Source organism: Gekko japonicus, unplaced genomic scaffold, assembly GCF_001447785.1.
Source record: "Gekko japonicus isolate JY-2015 unplaced genomic scaffold, Gekko_japonicus_V1.1 scaffold710, whole genome shotgun sequence".
In the NCBI taxonomy this organism is placed as follows: Eukaryota; Metazoa; Chordata; class Lepidosauria; order Squamata; family Gekkonidae; genus Gekko; species Gekko japonicus.
Window position 1 is genome coordinate 479258 of NW_015167559.1, and position 20874 is coordinate 500131.

Sequence of the window (20874 nt, forward strand, 5' to 3'; positions counted from 1 at the left end):
CTCCATGAAAATCTGAATGCTAGCTATGCCATCTTGTTTTTTAAAGTGTTTAAATATTTATGCTTAATATTGAATCCCTGTAGTTTTAATTGGTTTTAAAATTGTATTGAATTATGTCATTGTAAACTGCCCTGACATATCCATCCAGGGCTGGGCGAGCTGCACTGGCTGCCAGTGGAGCACCAGATCAGATTCAAGGTTTTGGTGCTCACCTTTAAAGCCCTTAACAATCAGGGACCGACGGACCTTCAGGACCACCTCTCCCAATATGTTCCCCAAAGGGCATTGAGGTCAGCAGATAAGAATCTCCTGGTGATTCCCAGCCCCAAAGATATCTGGCTGGCCTCAACAGGGCCAGGGATTTCTCAGCCTTGGCCCTAGCCTGGTGAATTCTCTGCTGAATGACTTCTGTACCCTGTCTGAGCTATTAAGTTCTGCAGGGCATGCAAGGCAGAGATGTTCCGCCAGGCCTTTCGTTGAGGCCAGCGAAGGATCCCTTACATCTGCCCAGTACCCTCCCCTCCCCCTCCATGAAAATCTGAATGCTAGATATGCCATCTTGTTTTTTAAAGTGTTTAAATATTTATGCTGAATGTTTTAATATTGAATCCCTGTAGTTTTAATTGGTTTTAAAATTGTATTGAATTATGTCATTGTAAACTGCCCTGAGCCCCGATTAAGCGGGGAAGTGCGGTTAAGAAATCTAATGAAATAAATAAATAAATAAACAAATAAGCAGAGTTGCACCTTTCTAACCTCTTTAACTTCACTATATTCAGAAAGGTGCAGTTCTGCTTAGAATGGAACTGTAAATGTTACACCACAGCAGCTGTGATTTTCAAAAATAATAATCTCTCCAAAATGAAATCAATGAGATCAAAGAAAAGTTCCACAAGTAAACTAAACTGTCTGACTTCTAGGTCACATGTGTTGGCCACATCATTGGCGGGGTAATGGCAGACACACAAGAACATTCCCGGAGAGCTGCTAGAGTTGTCAAGATTACATATGAAGAGCTTACACCAATTGTCACCATTGAGGTAAGGAGGCACAAATATGAGATATGTTCCAGTTCAAACCTATGGAACGCTAGCTGCTTAGATACTTTTAAAAATAGTCATTTGGGGATGTTTTTACTGATTTAATATGGTTATGTGTAGTTCTGAATCTGTATAAAATAGAAAACATGTAACATTAGTTGTATAGACTGATTATTTAGCAAATGTAGGGTAGTCAGTACATAGCCCATGAATAATCTATAGTGAGCAACATGTGTTTCCCACTTGGTCTTTCTTCTGTCTCACTATTGGATGTCATATTGAAATAAAGTCCTAGGTGCTGAAGGTGGGGGTGGGGTATTAAAAATGGCCCAGGAGCAAAGTCTCTTGGCTCAGATCTGGCCAATTGAAGGCACAGGTCTGTAGTCTGAGGGTACTCCAGCAGGCCTGCTGCTGGATAATCTGGTGGCAGTGTGGCCAAGAGTACCTTTTATCATCTTTGACTGGTTAGTCAGCTGCAGTCTTCCCTGGGCAGAAAAGATCTGGCCACTGAGGTACATGCACAGGTTACATCAAGATTAGATTACTGGAGAGTGCTCTACCTGGGGCTTCCCTTGACAATGGTTCAGAAACTTCAGTTGGTACAAAACACTACAGAGTTGATTTTAATGATTTTATAACGTAATTTTATCTTGTATGTTATAAGCTGATAGCTACCTTGGTGGCCCTTGTAAGGGCAAAAATGTGGGATGTAATTTTTGTTAACGATGATGATGATGACCATGACAACAACAACAATGGGTATAGGCTCACCTATTAATTGTCGCTATGGTTGGGTCCAACCTACTAGCACAACTGAGAATTGGCTCAGCTTGTTTCTGGGTGCCAGTGGCACTCCAGGGCAGCAGTTCCCTGAAATGGTCCAGTGCACGTTGACTAAGTCCATCCAGTCATTTCCAGGTTCAGACCTCCTTCGTTTCAGTATAATAACTATAAAGAACAATAAATAGAGTGAGGCTGTAGTAGACATTTATTACCATGTTGTTCCAAGTTAATAAGAGATAAACATAGTGTGACAAGATTCAATAGAGAGTAAGGCTTCTAAAGTTGTAACAGGGAATTTTATTATGTACAGTTTTCCCCCCACTTTGCCATGACAAGATTCAACTGCTACAGTGACATAATAGAAATAGATAATTGCTATATGGAAGCATGTGTTATATCAATCCAGTTTTGGCTAAATTATGCAAAACTCCTTGTTAGGTTCAATAGAAAAGGTAGAGATGATCAGAAGTCTATATACAGCAAAGTTGGTTGCTGCAACTGCAAGTAACTTATTGTCATTTGGACAGGAAGCCATTGAGAAACAGTCTTTTTTTGACCTTATAAGGAAGATTGAAAAAGGAAATATTCAGAAAGGGTTTGAAGAAGCTGATCATATTGTGGAAGGTGAGCATGAAGACCAGTTCATCTGGTCTCTTTCCCGCTCTATATAGCTGTGGGCCTTTGTTATGCAGTTACCATCAAATAACTAATATTTGCATAATAGGTTTCGCATTTCATTAAAATATCTTCATTTGACTGGTTGGTTTCTGATCAACTTTTATCGTGGGCTTCATTTATTTTTCAGGGGAAATCTACATAGGTGGCCAGGAGCATTTTTATTTGGAGACTCACTGCACAATTGCTGTGCCAAAAGGGGAAGATGGAGAAATGGAACTCTTTGTATCTACCCAGAATCCAGCAGTCACACAGGTGACCTGTCCTGTCTGGGAGTGGCTTTGATATTGGGGGGGGGGGGCTGTACAGATTTGATTGATTTTTGGAGTGCTGCTCGTTAGACTTACCAAGCTAACTAAAAATGAAGTATGAAGACTATAATGTGTGTGAAATCTTTACATTTAACTGTTTACATCTGGGTCAGTTCATTCATTTGTTTAATATATTATTATATTGCTTTCCCGTGTTCAAAGTCGCTTCCATATAAAACTCTAATATTAGTCATCTAAAATCCAGCCTGTTCTACAAGGATAGGGCTGCCACCAAAGACCTTCTGGTCCAGGAAATGACACTGTCTCTTTTGGGGCAGGAACAGAAAGATGGGATGACCATCCAAGCTCATTATGGGAGAAGCCTTCTTTAGAGTGTAGGGACCACAGACTATAACTAGACCTTTAAGGTCCAGAGCACCTTGAACTAGACCTAGAAACAATTGATTTGATACTGCTGTAATTTAGATTTGATGTAGTCCCTTCAGCAGATGTGCTGCTGCCTTCTGGACCCGTTGAGTGATCTAAGACAGGGGGTCCCGGATGTGTTGCCCATGAACACTATGGCACCCACCAACACCTTTCCTGGCACCTGCCAGGTGTTTTTAGAAAGTGGGTGGAGTCAAGTGGGGCCTTTGCCTAGCAGGGCTTCTGACTGGCCTTTGGAGAGTTGATTGGCTGTGCAGATTTTTAAAAAGTTGCTTTGGCCGCAGCTGCCACCACAGCACAAGGTTCCTTAGTTATGCTATTTATTTACATTATAGGCATGAACATGACATGACAAACTAATCAGTCAGTAATTTGTCCAAATAACTTTGTGAATAATTTTGTGCTATTGTCTGTGTAGAAAAGCCTTCTTGAATAATTCAGTTTTGCATAGTTTATGGAAAGCCAGGAGAGTAATATAACTAAAGGTAAGCTATGTGTATGCAAGGAAATATTTTAAAACAGTATGTTCATTTTTAAAAGGCATCTTGATAAACAGACCTTCTGCCTGAAATACGGAAGGGTTACTATTAGAGTTGTGCATGACCTCCCTCCCTGACATTTTGTGGTTGGCTCCACCCAGTGTTGCCTCTAAGCTGAGTTAGTGTGAGCTAGCTCACAGTTTTTTAGCTTCCGGCTCACACATTTTTGTCTTAGCTCAGGAAGGATGGCTCCAGAGCAAACTAATTTATGCAGTAGCCAAATCGCTCGCTCACAACCTTAAAGCCAGTAGCTCACAAAATAGAATTTTTGCTCACAAGACTCCACAGCTTAGAGGGAGCATTGACTCCACCTCCTGCAGCAGCCTCTTTGTGACTGGTTCCACCTCCTGTAGCTGCCATTTTGTAGTTTCTCCCACCACCCTGTGTCAGAATCCCTCAGGTATCCACAGGCTCAAAAAGGTTGGGGACCCCTGATCTAAGATGTTGTTTATCCTCTTTGTAGTATTGGCAAGTACTGAATGCTCATGACAAAGCCAGAGACTAAGGAGCAGAGCCTACTCTCATTTGCTCCTATCTTCTCATGTTCAGAGGCTTATGGACATTGAAAGTTGAGATTGTGTCTCCTTAACCATCTTGGGTAGTAGGTGTGGGTGGTTGAATCTGCTTTGGATTAGTCCAGAGAATGCTGTTCTCCACTTCCAGAATGTTTTCCCCTGAGATGTTTACCACCTGTTGGCTGTCTTAGTACAAAGAAAGTACTGGCTCGAGATGGAAGCTGAATAGCAAAATTGTGTTGGTGAAGATGAAAGAATACATGTAAGGCACACTGACAGGTTGCTCTTGGGAAATGGAATGCTTTACACTCTCATGAAAAAGGGAAACTTTTATTCTTCAAAGCTGCCAGCCTGACATTTTCATCCATCTTTGTGAAGAGTTCTGAACCAATAAACAGAGAACTAAGCAACTGAGAAAGCATCCAATTTATTTCTTGATGCTAAGACAATAACATGATACCTAGGCAAGCTGGTAAAGAAAGATCCAAAACTTTACTGTCGGTTTCCAGTTTAGGGTACAGAGGTGTTTGCCATAATATCACATGTATGAAAGCTTGTTTAGGCAGAGGACAACATATGTGTTTTCTTCTCAGCAACTTTATTGCTACTCACTGGACTGATGTGCTGTGCATATTGGGGGGGGGGGTTTGTTTCCATTTTAGGAATTTGTTGCCAAAGCAGTAGGGGTCCCATCAAATCGAATTGTGGTTCGAGTAAAGAGAATGGGAGGAGGTTTTGGAGGAAAAGAAACAAGAAGCACTATTGTCTCAACTGCTGTTGCAGTGGCTGCAGTTAAGTAAGTTCCAATGAATTCAAGTCCTGGTTTTCCATCCTAGTTCATCTCCCTGTTTAAGGGGATTAAGAAAACACATATGCTTCCGTTCCAAAGCTTGCACATGTGCTCCACATATGAATTTATAATTTTTCTTGTATTTAGACTGGAACTTGTATTGGGCATCATGGAGGAGAGGCACAAAAATATCTGGAAATATGGGAATACCCAAGTCACTCATAATGCCTCATGTTATGGGAAGCAAAGCCAGTGTGACCAGAAGTTGATCTAGGGCAGAACTTTATTTGCAACAGTAGACCAACAGGGCTTTTGCTTCCTTCTCAGTACAGTCTTCATACATATGCTAAGCTTCTGCTATCCAGGTATAGCTGGGGTGAAGCCATACATAAAGGATGGGCAGCAGGCAAAAACCACCACTGGATATGGGTTAGAATTAGAGGATGATCCCAAACCTATTATGAGGGATGGGTGGATGGGCAGAAACAATACTATGAGGTGAGCTGGGAATACTAGCAGAGGATGATCTAGCACACTCGTTTTTAGAAACCTTCAGGTGAAAGAGAACTCCTTAGTTTACTATGGGGAAAGAACTTCTCTTCCTTCTAAGGAAAAGTTAGTTAAACCACTAAAGTAGGGTTCAAAACAGTAGTTTTTAGATGCTTCACCAGTTCAGTGAGCCCACAACTGCATTGCAGAGGCTACACTGGAACTATCTGAACCCACTGGATCCTTGTAAATCCAAAAGTGGCACTGGAACTTCTGGAATCCAATATAGATTTGGGACATGAGTCCAATAATCTAGTTAGAACCAAATGGAGATTAAGATAGGCTCTCCTTAGGAAACTGTAATTGTGGTGCCTTTGGAAATCAGCCTTGTAATGTGTGTTAGAAATACCCTCATCTCAGTCTCATTCTCAGCCTTATTTTTGTAAACTTTTCAGAACCGGCTGCCCAGTACGGTGCATGCTGGATCGAGATGAAGATATGCTGATATCTGGTGGGAGACACCCCTTTTTGGGACAGTATAAGGTAACTAGAAATTTGTTTTTAGATGATAAGGTCATATGCCTCTGGGGGCAGTGCTTTCCCTGATGTTATTTAACATCTACATGCGCCCCCTTGCCCAGATTGCCCAGAGGTTTGGACTAGGTTGTCACCAGTACGCTGATGACACCCAACTCTATCTGATGTTGGACGGCCGGTCGGACTCTAGTCCAGAAGATCTGGACCAGGCATTGCAAGCTGTGGCTGATTGACTTAGACTGAGCCGGCTGAAACTAAACCCGACGAAGACGGAGGTCCTGTGCCTGAGTCGGGGCAGTCTGGGGATGGGGATCTCACTCCCAACTTTCGACGGGGCACCACTGGTGCCAGCGCCAGAGGTGAGGAGCTTGGGAGTGCTCCTGGACTCCTCCTTAGCCATGGAGGCCCAGGTTGTCACGGCTCCAGCTGACTGTGAGCAAGCAGCTCCCGTTGAGTGTGAACAAGCGGCCCCAGCAGAGGATCTAAGTGCTGCTGGGGATGAGCTCTCAGTGCCAGAAACTCTCGCACCTGATGGGGCTGAGATTCCAGAGGCTACCCCAGCAACAGCTGAGGCAAAAGCACGCCCAGACAGTTCTCCTCCTGATTCGCCCCCACCCATATCCTGCTTGAGGGAACAGCGCCGCCGGGAGATGGCAGCCCGGCGGCACGAGGCACTTATGCGTGGCAGATGCTCATTCAGCCCTGAGTATTAGCAGGAGCCGGGACTCGCTTGAGGCGCTCTAATTGCCAGCAGGCGTATGGGCTATTTAACCCACGCCCTCATGCTGACAAATCGTCGGACGAAAGCTCTGCACCTCCTCGCTCATGATCCCAACTTCTGGTTCCTGTCTGGATTTCCTCGGCTCCTTGACCTCGGCTTGAACGACCACGCTTCAATTCTGCAACCCGAACTTTTGACTCTCTAGCTCTTGACTCTTTTGGACTCTGGTTTCCTGATGACTCTAATGGTTTGTGCTTTAAACTTGGCTTCCTGGTAGGTTTGCTTGCCTGGCTCATGACCTTGGACTGTACCTTGATCACCCCACTTTTGTTTTGTGTATTGGACTTGATTTCCAGCTAACTTGCGTGACTGGCTCTTGACCTCAGACTGTATCCTGACTACCTCGCCCCTGCCTAGCCCCGCATCATGACATAGGTGGCAGCCACTGCTAAGTCAGCTTTTTACCATCTTCAGCTGATTCGGCAGTTGGTTCCCTTCCTCAACCACGATGACCTGGCTACAGTGATCCATGTGATGGTCACCTCGAGATTAGACTACTGTAATGCTCTCTACATGGGCCTGCCCTTGTCACAAATCCGGAAGCTGCAGCTAGTGCAGAATGCCGCAGCCAGGCTTTTGATGGGCCTCCCTAGATGGGAGCACATCCAGCCTAAGCTGAAGGCACTGCACTGGCTGCCAATAGCATACTGAATTTGCTTCAAGGTGCTGGTACTTACCTTTAAAGCCCTATATGGCCAGGGTCCGACATACCTGAGGGACCACCTTTCCCCATACCTACCCCAGAGAGCACTACGGTCGGGGTCACAACATCGTCTAATCGTTCCAGGCCCTAAGGATGCCAGGCTTGCTGCTACTAGGGCCAGGGCCTTTTCAGTGGCGGCTCCTACCTGGTGGAATGAGCTCCCGGAGGAAATCAGGGCCCTGCAGGACCTTGCACCATTTAACAGGGTCTGCAAGACCAGGCTTTTCACTAGGAGCCGCCCATCACTACCACCAACTAGTATTATTAGCAACATCGTGGTAATAGGTTGGCCCTTTATTGAGATTGAGCCACAGCTTTGTGGCCGGCTGGTATACCGCTGAACCAGGACTCTAGTGTTACACCTTATAGCATGCCATCCCTAACTGATTGAATGAACGACCATTATTGCGAGCACTTTAATTGTGTACTGTATGATTGTTTTATTCTGTTTTTATATGTTTTATGTGACTTGGTACATGGTGCCGCTAATTGTTTGGTTTTTTTTAAAAAAATTATTTATTTATTTATTTATTATTCACATTTCTATCCTGCCCTTCCCGAAGGCTCAGGGCGGCTAACAAGCATATTGCTACATAAAACAATAAAAACAGTACAAAATATTAAAAATACATCACAGTTGATAAATAATTTTTGATGCTCCTCTGAATGACATAAGTTACACTTTCTAAAAGCAAGATGGCCATCCCCCAAACGTCCCGTTCTCACCCATGATGCAGACATTATTTGGGGGGGCATTGGTGGTACATGCCCATGTCCTGATGTCCATATACAGAAAATCCATATACAGAAAATCCAGGGCGTTGATGGTACACTGGTGCGTTGGTGGTACACTGGTGGTGGCGGCGGCTCCTATTCGAAAGCCTGGCGGAAGAGCTCCTTGGGGGGGGTCAACAGTGGGAGGGCTTCTAATGTCCTGGCCCCACTGCTGGACCTCCTGATGGCACTGGTATTTCTGGCCACTGTGTGACACAGAGTGTTGGACTGGATGGGCCTTTGGCCTGATCCAACATTGGCGTCTCTTATGTTCTTATGTTCTTATGTCCTGATGTCCATATACAGAAAATCCGTATACAGCAAATCCATATACAGAAAATCCAGGGCGTTGATGGTACACTGGTGCATTGGTGGTACACTGGTGGTGGCGGCGGCTCCTATTCGAAAGTCTGGTGGAAGAGCTCCGTCTTGCAGGCTCTGCGGAACTGTGCTAGGTCCCGCAGAGCCCTGATCTCCTCTGGGAGCTCATTCCACCAGATAGGAGCCGCCACCAAAAATGCCCTGTTCCTGGTCATAGTTAGTTTGATGGAGCGGGGGCCTGGTACATCCAATAGGTTCCGGCTCCCCGACCGTAGTGCCCTTGGGGGAACATGTGGGGCAAGGCGGTCCCTTAGGTAGGCTGGTCCCTGACGATATAGGACTTTAAAGGTAATAACCAGCACTTTGAAGCGAACCCGGTACGCTATTGGCAACCAGTGCAGCGCTTTCAGCACAGGCCGGATGTGATCTCGTTTTGTGCCCCCCAAAGTGGATTTTTTAAATTTGCATTTTCTATAAACTACAAACTATAAAACTACAACGAAAATAGGGAAGGAAAGTACATACTACGGGTAAAAGTAAAGAAAACTCACTAAAAACCCAAGAGATGGTGGTCATACAAACTGCTTACCAAAATTAGCTTTTAGCTCATAATTCAATTTAAGCTCATTGAATGTGGTCATCTAACAATCAATTTATACTAATAATATGACTTTAAACACCATTAATTCTGACTTCTTAAAAAGCAATATAAGACATATCAATACATCTTGAGAGTTTTCTGAGTGTGATAACATCTTTTTTATATACTTTGGCTTTCTTAAATGATAGCTTTTGTTTGGGTCAGCTGCCCCTAATTTAGAGTCTGAGTCCTTGTCTGGAGACGCTGCTGCTCCTTCTTCTTCGCTGTCTTTGGTGCTGTCCTCTTTCTCAGCTTCAACCTCTCCTGATGGACGACTATGTAGACGCAGAAATTCTCGTGCCTTTTCAACAGAGTCGATTTTTTCTTTCTTGTCCATAAATTCGAAGATTGTACATTCGGGTACTAACCATCTGTAGGGGATGTTTTTCTTTTGTAAAAATATCACCACGTCTCTATATTTCCTCCTCTTCCTTCTTATTTCAAATGGGATGTCCTTTAATACTTTTATTTCTTTGTCTTTGATCTTCAAGGTAGATCCATTTGTCGCTTTGAGAATTTGATCTCTCACTTGTCTTCTAGAGAATCTTATAATCACTTCCCCAGGCAGATTATTTTTCCTTGTAAATTCTGGATATGATCTACAGATCATATCTATTTCACTTTGTAAGGTGTCCGTTTTTATATCTGCCATAGGTCCTAATGCATCACACATAGTCTGTTTCAGATTCTCGGATTTTTCTTCAGGAACACCTTGAAATCTTAAGACATAGCTTTCTCTCTCCATTTGTAGCTGTAAAAGTTGAGACTCCTCCATCACTCTCTTTCCCCCCCATCACCTGCAGTTGTTTTTTAAGCTTTTTGGTGTTGGTATCCACTTCTTTTACTTCTTGTTCAGTTTTATCTGTTTTTTGGCTATTTCAGTCAATTGCAATTGCTGTGCGTCGAATTTGCTGTGCAGTGCCGTCACTTGGTCCAGCAGGGATCAGAATGCTTCCGTCAGCATCTTTTGTAGCTCTGTAGATGTGTCCTGTCTAGGGGCAGGACTCGCTAAGCCAGCAGTTCCAGCAAGAAGTTTTGGTTTTACTTGTTTGTCTTTCTCATCCTTCCTCATGGGCACCATGTTTGAGATTGTTTACTCTTTCTACAAGTTATCACAGTCTCTGATTCTCCCAATACAGATTGGTAAGTTCTTAAATGCTTTTAATTTCAGTCTCTCTTGCTTCAATATTCCTTCCCCCTTTTCATATAGATGCAAAGTTCACTTAGTTTTTCTTATCGGAGGAGAGTCCCCCCCTCGCTTTTGAAGGGTAGGTTTCTGCTTAAATTTTCAGTGGTTCTTGCTTAAACTCCAACTCACATTTCAACGATAGATCCGCTTTACTTTGCAAATCGCTCAGCCACCAAACACTTGCTCCGGTGTGTGCTTCTAATTCCCATTTGGGACGCTCCGTGGCGGGACCTTTGGGGCATGGAGAGAGTCCCCTTTCACCGGCAGAATCTCCGGAGGAAGAATCTTCTAGCTCCCCATGGCTAGGAGCCTCCTGCAGAGGCTCCGGGGGTGGTGCGGACAATTGCGCCCCTCCTCACTGCGGCCCTGGCAGTCCTCTCCCAGAGGATCGGGAAAAGCGACCGCCATGGCGACTGCCAAAACCAGAAGTCCCCTGGTGCTGCTAATTGTGAGCCACCCTGAGCCCATTTGCGGGGAGGGTGGGATATAAATCCAATAAATAAATAAATATTAACAAATGTAAATGGGACTTCCAGGCAATCCTGAGTGAAGTTACACCAGTTAAAATTGTGTTGTTAATGTTTATAGCATATGCCCATATATCATCCTAGGGAGAATTAGTGTCTGACTTTAAATATCCAGGGTCTGAACAGCTATTGCCTCACTAAAGTTCTAGATGCAGTTCAAGGTTATGGTATTGACCTTTAAAGCTGTGTGTGGTCTGAGACCAGCATACCTGTGGGACTGTCTCTCCCCATATGTTCTCTGGAGAGCCTTGTGCTCTGCAGGTCAACATTTACTGGTAGTCCCTGGCCCAAAAGTCCACTTAGCCTCAATTAGGGCCAGGGCCTTTTCTGTCAGAGGTTGCCATGATGTCCAGGTGCACACACAGTCACCAGAGGTTGCCATGACTTCCAGGTGCATACACACACATGCACATGTGAAAAATACAACTCCTCCCCAAAAAACTTTCTGAAATTGGAAAAAGCTAAATTCTGCAATGTTATTTCTTTTGTTCTGCTCTCCTCCAGGTTGGTTTCAAGAAAAATGGAAGGATTACTGGTCTGGAAGTTTCATATTATAGCAATGGAGGCAACTCTGTGGATCTTTCTTATGGTGTAAGTAGAAACATTCAGATCTGTTCTTGTTTGGTCAGGTCCTGTCAGCACAGAAAGAAGTAAGGTATTGAGTTTTTTAACGGAAAGATTACAATATTCCGGGGGCATATATAGAGCTAAAATGGCTAAAATATGTGTAATAATGTTTCAGTGGCTTTTATTTAAAATGATAAGAACCTTGGGGAAAGATTCTTGAGGAAGTGATTTTGGGCAGTGGGGCAGGGTTTGCTGTTTTAAATCTCTCCTACACATATTCCCCAGTGGGTTCTGTAGACACTTTTGAGCATAAATACACATGCAGCAGAAAAGCAGTTTTGGGGAACTTGGAGGAGAAAAACTGTGGTCAGCTAAAGGGTTATACCCTCTCCCTCCACTTAAAACTGTCTCCTCCCCAAATCTTTTTGTTAAATCAAATTATGTCAGAGCTTCATTGCACATTTGCATGTAACATGTACAGTGCAATCTTAAATAAAGTTACATCCAGAGGTCATTTCGGGGGGAGAACGCGGGGGAACACAGTTCCCCCGGGTGAGGTGCAGGGGGGCAGGGCACATGACGAAGCCCCGCCCCCTGCTTCCGGCCGCCCCGCTTCCAGCCCTCATTCAGCCAGGAGGAGGCAGGAGAAGAGGGAGGGTAAGTTGCTTCCTCCCCGCCTCTCCCCACCCCTGCCTGCCTGGGGCCAGGGTGGGCCTTGGCGGGGCTTCCTCACACTCCCGCTGGCCTTGCAGGTCCACCGCCGGGCCCCTGATGTCAGGGGTGTGTGGCATATGCTAATGAGTTATGCTAATGAGTTCCCCTAGCTCTTTTTCTACGAAATGACCCCTAAGGATGTAACTCTGTTTAGGATTGCAATGGTAATTTTTGGTTGGGATCATTTTAGATTTAGTTACAAAATCTTCGCTACCATTTCAATAAACTGTGATTTCAGGAATGCTTTCTCAGGTTATATCCTACCTCTTTGCTCAGCAAATGGTGGTGTGTTCTGTTGGCACATCCTGTCCTCTATCAGTAGGGTGCACCTTGTGCTGATGAAACTTGCACCAATGGAATGCCCTTAGCTGAGTGTGGTGATAGAATACACACCAGTCTTAACTACAGGAATGTATTTTATCTCTCTTAACTACAGGAATGTATTTTCTGAAGTTGCTCTGTGAATTAAAATGTGTAATTAAGTGCTAGCTATTATAGAACCATCGAACAAATACAGCTTATTAAACATGTAGATTCTTATTAACAAAGTTTGTAGCTGATGAGCATTCCCAAACACAGCCTATGAGTAGGTCGATAGCTAAACTGAACAGATGGGTCCAGGACAATGTCATTATGTTTCCCCACCTCTTGCTGGAATGCTGTGACGATGGGACAAGTCAATAACATATGAAACAATGTCCCTCCAGGCACAACACATTTTCAGCTATTATTGTAGTCCATGAGACCCAATCTATGGAACCTATCTGGGTTTCAATGAATTTATGGGATCTTTTTTTGTATTAGTCGTCTTCGGTCCAAAGACGAGTATTTGATACTTTAAGAATAGAGCTTCAGAGAACTATAATGGAATTTGGGCTGAATTTTTAGAGCTCTGTGAAACCTAATATAAAGCAAATCTGTTTCGATAAGGTTCACCTCCCGTTTTCTTCTTTTCTTCTTCTTTTGTTTTATTTAATTATCTTTTTGTCTTTCATTCCTCCCCTCCCACTTAGGGATGGGAAAGAAAATGGGTTATGAGAGGGAAAGTATTTTATATATTATGTATTTAAAAAAATAAAACTTTGAACAACAAAATGCAAATTCTTGACCTGCCTTGTGTCTGTTGATTACCAGGTTATGGACAGAGCTTTATTTCACATGGACAATTCTTATAACATCCCAAACATCAAAGGTATAGGCATAGTGTGTAAAACAAACTTGTCTGCCAACACAGCGTTTCGTGGGTTTGGAGGTCCCCAGGGAATGATGGTTGCGGAGTGCTGGATGAGCGACATTGCCTTGAAGTGTGGGTTGCCAGCAGAAGAGGTATGCATGGACAGAGATGTAGACACAAAGTATGCCATTTAGGATGGTCAAGGCCTTCAGCTGATGTAAAAGTAATATTTTACCCACTGAATGTCTGTCAACCAGTGTCCCGTGGTAGCAATTTCCATCAAACAATATGATTGGATTCCAGGCAATCATCAGAACCATTCATAAAGTTGGATGCCAAAAAACCCATTAAATTCAAGGATGTTGGGCACCAGTCCCTTACGTATTGGTTCTCTGTAGACTTTTTAGGGTTGCCAAATCGACTTACCTCTGCCGGCGGGGGACTTTGTGCTGGCTCCCAGCAGCATGCACGTCACAGGGAAGTGACGTCATGACGCCAGGGATGCTGGGGGTGGGGCACAGCCATTTGAGGGGAAAACATAGAGTTTTCCCCTCAAATGGCTGTGCCCCACCCCCAGCGTCCCCGGCGTCACCGTGTCATTTTCCTGTGACGTGCACGCGGGGGTGGGTATTCCCCGGGGGCCGATTCCGCGGGGGCGGAAATTGGACCTCCAAAGTGGGGGGAAATCCGCCCCCTGGGGGGATTTGGCAGCCCTAATACTTTTAGTGGAATTAATCTCCATGCAATGCATTTAGGATCAGGGTACCCTGTATACACTTTGCCCTAAATGTAGGTTTTTAAAAGATCACAGAATTTTGAAATGCTGGTAGAGAGCAACTAACTTGTCCTTTGCTTCTGGGAAGGTGCGAAAGCTCAATCTGTATAATGAAGGAGATCTGACTCATTTCAATCAAAAGTTGGAAGGATTCACCTTGCGAAGATGCTGGGAAGAATGCCTTGTAAATTCAGACTATCACTCCAGAAGGAAACTCGTTGATGAGTTCAACCGGTAGGTTTCTTACTTCTAAGAATAATCTTAACTTTAAAATTCTGGTTCTAGTTTAAACTGTGTTTTTTGTACGGTGGAGTCCTGCAATCAAGATTTGACTCTCCTGTTTGAGATACTTTTATTTTCAGAGGCTCAGTACAGGTTAGAATAACCCACAGTGCAACCAACTGTCATTTCCTGGGGATATGTTCCCTACATCCTGTCAGTACTGGTCACTGAAATGAATGGAGAAAGGCTCTTGTTGGAAGTCTGAATGATGTGAAAGCAGTGATTTGATTGATTTGTGAGTTACTTTGGCCTGAATTACACCAAAAGTAACCTGCGTTGTTTTGCTTTTATCAATGTAAGGCTCATTATTGAAGCATTGATTATATGCATGCATATCTTTATCTATAGACAAGAAACATACAGAAAAGTTAAAATCTTTTTATAATGGAAAGGAGTCTTTGCATCAGACCTATGGTGTGTGACTGTGGGGAGGATAGCTTATCAGTTGTGTTTCCATGCTTAGGGAAGTTTAAGAAATGTTTCAAACAAGTTGTAGGCAATTTCCTGTCTTTTGGGACCTGGCACTCATAGTATTTGTGACTTTCTTAAGTGGCTTATATTCAGACCCAATATAAGTGACCTCTGATCATTTGGGGGGAACACTGCCCCATTTGGATTTTTTTCTTATGACTGAGCTGAAATGTAAACTGCATCATTATTAGTTTGCTAAGTATTAGTTTTATTGAATTCCTCTTAAAAGCTAGACTGGTTCAGATACTGGATTGTTTAGAAGAAGGCACAAACTGTGTGTCCAGTTTAGGATGAATGCATGTCAACAAACAAACATGAAATATTGATGCTGTTCTATTCTCCCAGGCAAAATCGCTGGAAGAAGAGAGGCATGGCTATTATTCCAACCAAGTTTGGGATCAGCTTCACAGTCCCCTTTCTTAATCAGGTCGGGAAGCATCCTTAATTGTTTTTCAATCGGAAAGCAAGATTTTGTGCTGACCAGTGTAGATAATCTGTGTGCCAAAATGTGTCAAACTCTAATCCAAGCTAGCCCAACCTCATCAGATCTCAGAAACTAAGCAAGGTCAACCCTGGTTAGTACTTGGATGGGAGACCACCAAGGAAGGCCAGGGTTGCTATGCAGGGGCAGGCAGTGGCAAGACACTTCTACACATCTCTTTCCTTGAAACTCCTATGGGGTCTCCGCAAGTCAGCTGAGAGTTAATGGCAAATAATTGAAAAAATAAAAACCAGAAGATTCCTTAGTAAGAGAAATGTTCAGAGTCATGCACCTGGACACAATTTGGTTCCAGATTTTCATGATCTACTTGAACAAATCAGTATACACATTTCTTTTTGATTCCCAATAAATATCAGAAGTCTCACAAGTACAATCATGGTTGCATGACAGCAGAAAATATGAAGACACAATTGAAAATCTTTGAGTGATTCATGAACATCCTCATACCAAATGCATAGGGAAATGTTACGTATGATTGACTCTCCAGGGAACTCAGTGTTGTTAAGTTGATAAGTGTGGTCAAGGGATTACTGGGTAACAGGAATGATTAGAATTTATGTATGTGTATATATATGAATGGAGCTGCGGTGGCTCAAGTGGTTAAGACGCTGAACTGCAGGCTGTGGAAGGTCAGTAGTTCAGCAGTTCGAGATACAAGTGTGCCGCATGACGGAGTGAGCTCCCGTCTCTAGTTCCAGCTCCTGCCAACCTAGCAGTTCAAAAGCAAGAAATTGCAAGTAGATAAATAGGTACCACTTCAGTGGGAAGGTAACAGTGTTCCGTGCGCCTTGGTGTTTAGTCATGCTGGCCACATGACCATGGAAACGTCTTCGGACAGCGCTGGCTCTTCGGCTTTGAAACAGAGATGAGTACCGCCAGGGCTGTTTTTGTAGAAAAAGCCCAGTAGGAACTCATTAGCATAATAGGCCATACCCAACAGCAGGAACTCATTAGCATATTAGGCCACACCCATGACAGCACAGCTCATTAGCATATTAGGCCACATCCCCGTGTTACCAGAAGTGTGGTCATCCAGCCACATCCACCTTTTGCTTTTTATTCTGTTTACCTTGTTTGTTGTCAAAACCCAGGGCTTTTTTTGGAGCAGGAACTCCTTTGCATGTTAGGCCACACACCCCTAATTTAGCCAATCCTAATGAGTTTCTGCTGTTGGGTGTGGCCTGTTATGCTAATGAGTTCCTGCTGGGTGTAGCCAACTTGGGAGCCAGCCGGAACTCCGTTCCTGTGCGTTCCTGCACAAAAATAGCCCTGAGCACCGCAACCCTAGAGTCGGATTCGACTGGCTTTCGAGCAAGGGAACCTTTACCTTTACTATATATATGAAGCTGGGGAAACTGATTGTATGTAGTCTTAGTCTGACTAGGACTGCAGTGCCTGACAGCCTACCTCTGCTTGATGTTGCAGGCCGGTGCTTTGGTGCACATATATACTGATGGCTCAGTATTGATCACCCATGGTGGGACTGAGATGGGCCAGGGACTGCACACAAAGATGATCCAGGTAAGTGATGAGTACTGGCATTTCAGAACTGTTTTTGTAAATATTATCCTTGCTCCATTTGATTGCTATGAAAACTAATATCTAGTGCAGTATCCTTGATCCAGCTACGTTCGGCAGCAACTTTATGTACATGTTGACTGCATATTTGAAACCGAGCTTTTTCATTTTCCCACAGTGCTATTTGGTTATATTTCACTGCAAGCTGGTTTCTGGTGGATGATAAGTAGGCTGCTTTGGGAGGGGGGGAGGGGGAGAAAAAGCCTAGCTGTCCATGCTGATCCATCTTCTGGATTATGTCCATGTGCTATATTAATGCTTCCAAAATAACAGGAAACACATAACAGACTTTTCTCACTGATTTAAGTGAAATATTGCCTGAATGTATGAATACGAGATATTTTTCCAAGGTTGTTTTCAAGTGATATATTCTTTTGATGGTCATGGTTTTCTGTTTAATAAAAAGCTAAAGTAGAAGCTTGCTCCACTGCAATAACATATAGGTAATTTTAAACTATTTAATCATGTGATTTGTTTTGAATCTTTTTTAATTTAAATGTGAAACTGTTAATGTCTTATAACAAATGTAGAATTATTAAGTACGTGGATATATTTTTCAGACATGTAACATCTTCCATTTGTGTTTAACTGTACTTACAATAATAAATAAAGAAAAATTATAGCCGCTTCTTTCAGAACTGTGTAACTGACTTTCCTTCCATGGCATTATGATTTTTTAAAATGAAGCTTTGTAGACCTAGACTGGCACAAAATACTTAGGTTCTAGGAACCTTCCAGTGGAGTCCTAAGCAGAGATACAGCCTTCTAAGCCCATTAACTTCAATAGACTTAGAAGAATGTAACTCTGTTTAGGATTACACTGTAACTGTTGGGCAAGTGATAAGACTGCATAAAGACATGATGGATATTATCTTTCTACAGGTTGCCAGCAGAACTCTGGGGATACCCACTTCTAAAATCCATATCAGTGAGACGAGCACCAACACAGTGCCAAATACGGCTCCCACAGCGGCATCTGTCAGCGCTGATATCAATGGGATGGCTGTTTCAGTAAGAAATGTTACTTGCACACAAACCTCCTCCAGCATTGTTGATTGTCTATAGCAAAAAACTCTGCACTCTTATCTGTAGCATCAGAACTCCAGATTAGGCAATGTCCTTGATGTCAGTTCAAGGGGAAATGTGAATGTTGCACCGTTTTTGTGGGAGTTTCAGTGATATTTGGTTACTTCTAAAGAACAGAAACTTATTTAGATTCCGCAGCTTGGGGAATGTGGTAACGTTTGGCTCACCATGCGGCTAGAGCCTACTGATGGGCAGATCAGCAGATGATCACAGCCACATTTTGAAGCAGAGGCCCCAATGATGAGTCAAAACTACTATGCATCATTGCAGTAGGAAAGGACTATTTTTAAATGTCTCACTATTTGTGCTTTTCCTTTCTTCTCTTTTTAAAGAATGCTTGTCAGACCATCTTAAAGAGACTGGAGCCAATCAAATCTGCTAATCCAAAAGGATCCTGGGAAGACTGGGTATGTTTGTAGCCACTGCAGTTTGCAGCTGCCAAGTACAGCGAATTTGCTATCATTGTTCACTCTGTTCTTTGAAAGCTTATAGTAGGAGACTGATAGTGGCAGTCCTTATACCAGTGCTAGATGCTGGATAGCGATGTGACGAGTTGTAGGCCGGAAGAGAGTCTACATATCATGTGCTGCCACTTTGGTGTAGTGGTTAAGTGCGCGGACTCTAATCTGGGAGAACCGGGTTTGATTCCCCACTCCTCCACTTGCACCTGGCTGGATGACCTTGGGCAAGCCATAGTTCTGTCAGAGCCGTTCTCTCAAGGACAGTTCTGGAAAGAGCTCTCTCAGCCTCACCTACCTCACAGGGTGTCTGTTGTGAGGAGGGGAAAGGAAAGGAGTTTGTAAGCGGCTCTGAGACTCCTTTGGGTAGTGAAGGGCAGGGTATAAATCCAGCCTCTTCTCTTCTTCTTCTCACTGCCCCTCTGAACTGTGATGACTCTTTGGCCTGGCTTGTGAATCCTGAACAGGTGCTCTATACCATGCTTCCCTTCCTCCTTCCTGGAGTCTGGTCCCTGCCCCACCTTGTCCCACCATCTTGTTTCACCACCACCTGGCATCCTTTGCTCTTGCAGTGGGACCTCAAGGGAGTGGCACTGGTGAATGTGCATTTTCTGTACTAACTTAGCTGTAGGATGTAGAGCTACCAGTACAGGATCTGGTTGTCCACAGACTTAAATTGGCAAGCACAAAGCCAGAAGATAGTCCTATCCTAACAGTCCCATCCTAAGCAGAGTTACACTCTTCTAAGCCCATTAAACTCAGTTAAAGGGTATAACTCTGCTTAGGATCATATTATAAGCTCCAAAGGCTGCAGTCCTACAACACTTACCTGAGAGTAAGCCCCATTAAACATTGTGTGGGCTTCTTCTGATTAAATATGTATAGGTTTGGGCTGCATAAGTCACACATATCCTGTGTCTTCAAGTAAAACATTTCGAGGACAGCAGAAACAGTGTTTTCTGTGTGTTGTGTTACACAGAGTTGGACCCTGTTTGTCTAGAGGGAATCTGTTCTTCCAAAACAAAAGGTGTAAACAGTGTCAAGTTTTATGTTTTCAGTGGTTGCACTCATTTATGCTTTGATAATGAACATCTCAGCTCTTACCTTTCTCAGAGTACATTACAGGCATTGCAGGTCAAGAAAAAGAAGCCCCCCCCCTTCTAAAAAAGAACGCTGTCTTAATGTTTCCACCAGGTGTCAGCAGCCTACCAAGACTGTGTGAGTCTGTCTGCTACAGGATTTTACAGGTGAGTCAGCAGTCTAGGTGGGATTCTCTGAATTGTTATAAGCGCCTTTGGCATCTCGAGCACCCTTTATTTGCTGCTGGTCTGAATGATATGGAATAATTACATATGAGAGTTTAGGCATATAATTAAAAATATAATTTAGTCATCTTTCTTTCACGAAGGCTACGCTTATAAAGAGTTATGTATCTGCTTCCAGAGGAATAGACATGTCAGTCTGTTGCCGCAAGAATAACAAGTTCTTTGGCATTATTTTTCTTTTCCTGAGGGTCCCAACCCAGGGGTTGAAGACCACCATGTTAGCCAGTTCATAGAAACATCTGTTTGGCCCTGCATCCTCCAGAGTTTGCTAGTGGGATAGGCAGGAGGCAATATCCCAATTCAGAGGGTATTACTGCGAGCATGCTGTCTTGGAGGGAATTTCACAGCTAAACCCACATCCTCCTTTGCATGCTGGTACTGGAGGTTGGAAACACCCAGCCCCTCATCACACCTGCCTCCAATTCCAGTCACAGGGCTGTTCTCCCATCAGGCTCCCCCCTCCCCCCCAACCACCAGGACCCAGTTGAAATAAAACAGGAAGAGGTGCTGATGTATCCTAAAACTGCTCCTAGAATCAATTTAATCAGATGTATACTTATACTTAATTAACAGTTAGACATGTGCAGTATCATATAATATAGAAAATGTATGCTTAAAGAAAAAAACTGCACACAGGCCAAATGGGCATGAAATTTGAAAGGAGATGTAAGCAAAGATGAATAAACAGTAAGCACAGTGACCAGTCACAACAGCAGTAGTAGTCTGAGAACCCAGCCTTCCTAGTGTTACGAAGATATTTCAGCATTTGTAATGTAAGGGGAAGCCGTTGTCTTTATCGAGGCCTAAAAAAATAGCTGCGGTGGCTCAAGTGGTTAAGACGCTGAACTGCAGGCTGTGGAAGGTCGGTAGTTCAGCAGTTCAAGACCTGGGTGCCGCATGACGGAGTGAGCTCCCATCTCTAGTTCCAGCTCCTGCCAACC

At 43.6% G+C, this 20874-nt stretch overlaps 1 protein-coding gene across 1 annotated transcript in view; it reads left to right on the forward strand.

Moving 5' to 3' along the window:
* Nucleotides 1-20874, forward strand: part of XDH (xanthine dehydrogenase) — a 91774-nt gene that overhangs the window by 56274 nt on the left and 14626 nt on the right. Inside the window, exons 20-32 of the mRNA XM_015413747.1 lie at nt 921-1040; nt 2351-2447; nt 2629-2753; nt 4913-5046; nt 5985-6072; nt 11506-11592; nt 13417-13608; nt 14320-14465; nt 15330-15411; nt 16912-17007; nt 17947-18075; nt 18483-18557; nt 19803-19855. Of these exons, the coding sequence (XP_015269233.1) occupies nt 921-1040; nt 2351-2447; nt 2629-2753; nt 4913-5046; nt 5985-6072; nt 11506-11592; nt 13417-13608; nt 14320-14465; nt 15330-15411; nt 16912-17007; nt 17947-18075; nt 18483-18557; nt 19803-19855 (1424 nt within the window). The remainder of the gene's footprint in view (nt 1-920; nt 1041-2350; nt 2448-2628; nt 2754-4912; nt 5047-5984; nt 6073-11505; nt 11593-13416; nt 13609-14319; nt 14466-15329; nt 15412-16911; nt 17008-17946; nt 18076-18482; nt 18558-19802; nt 19856-20874) is intronic.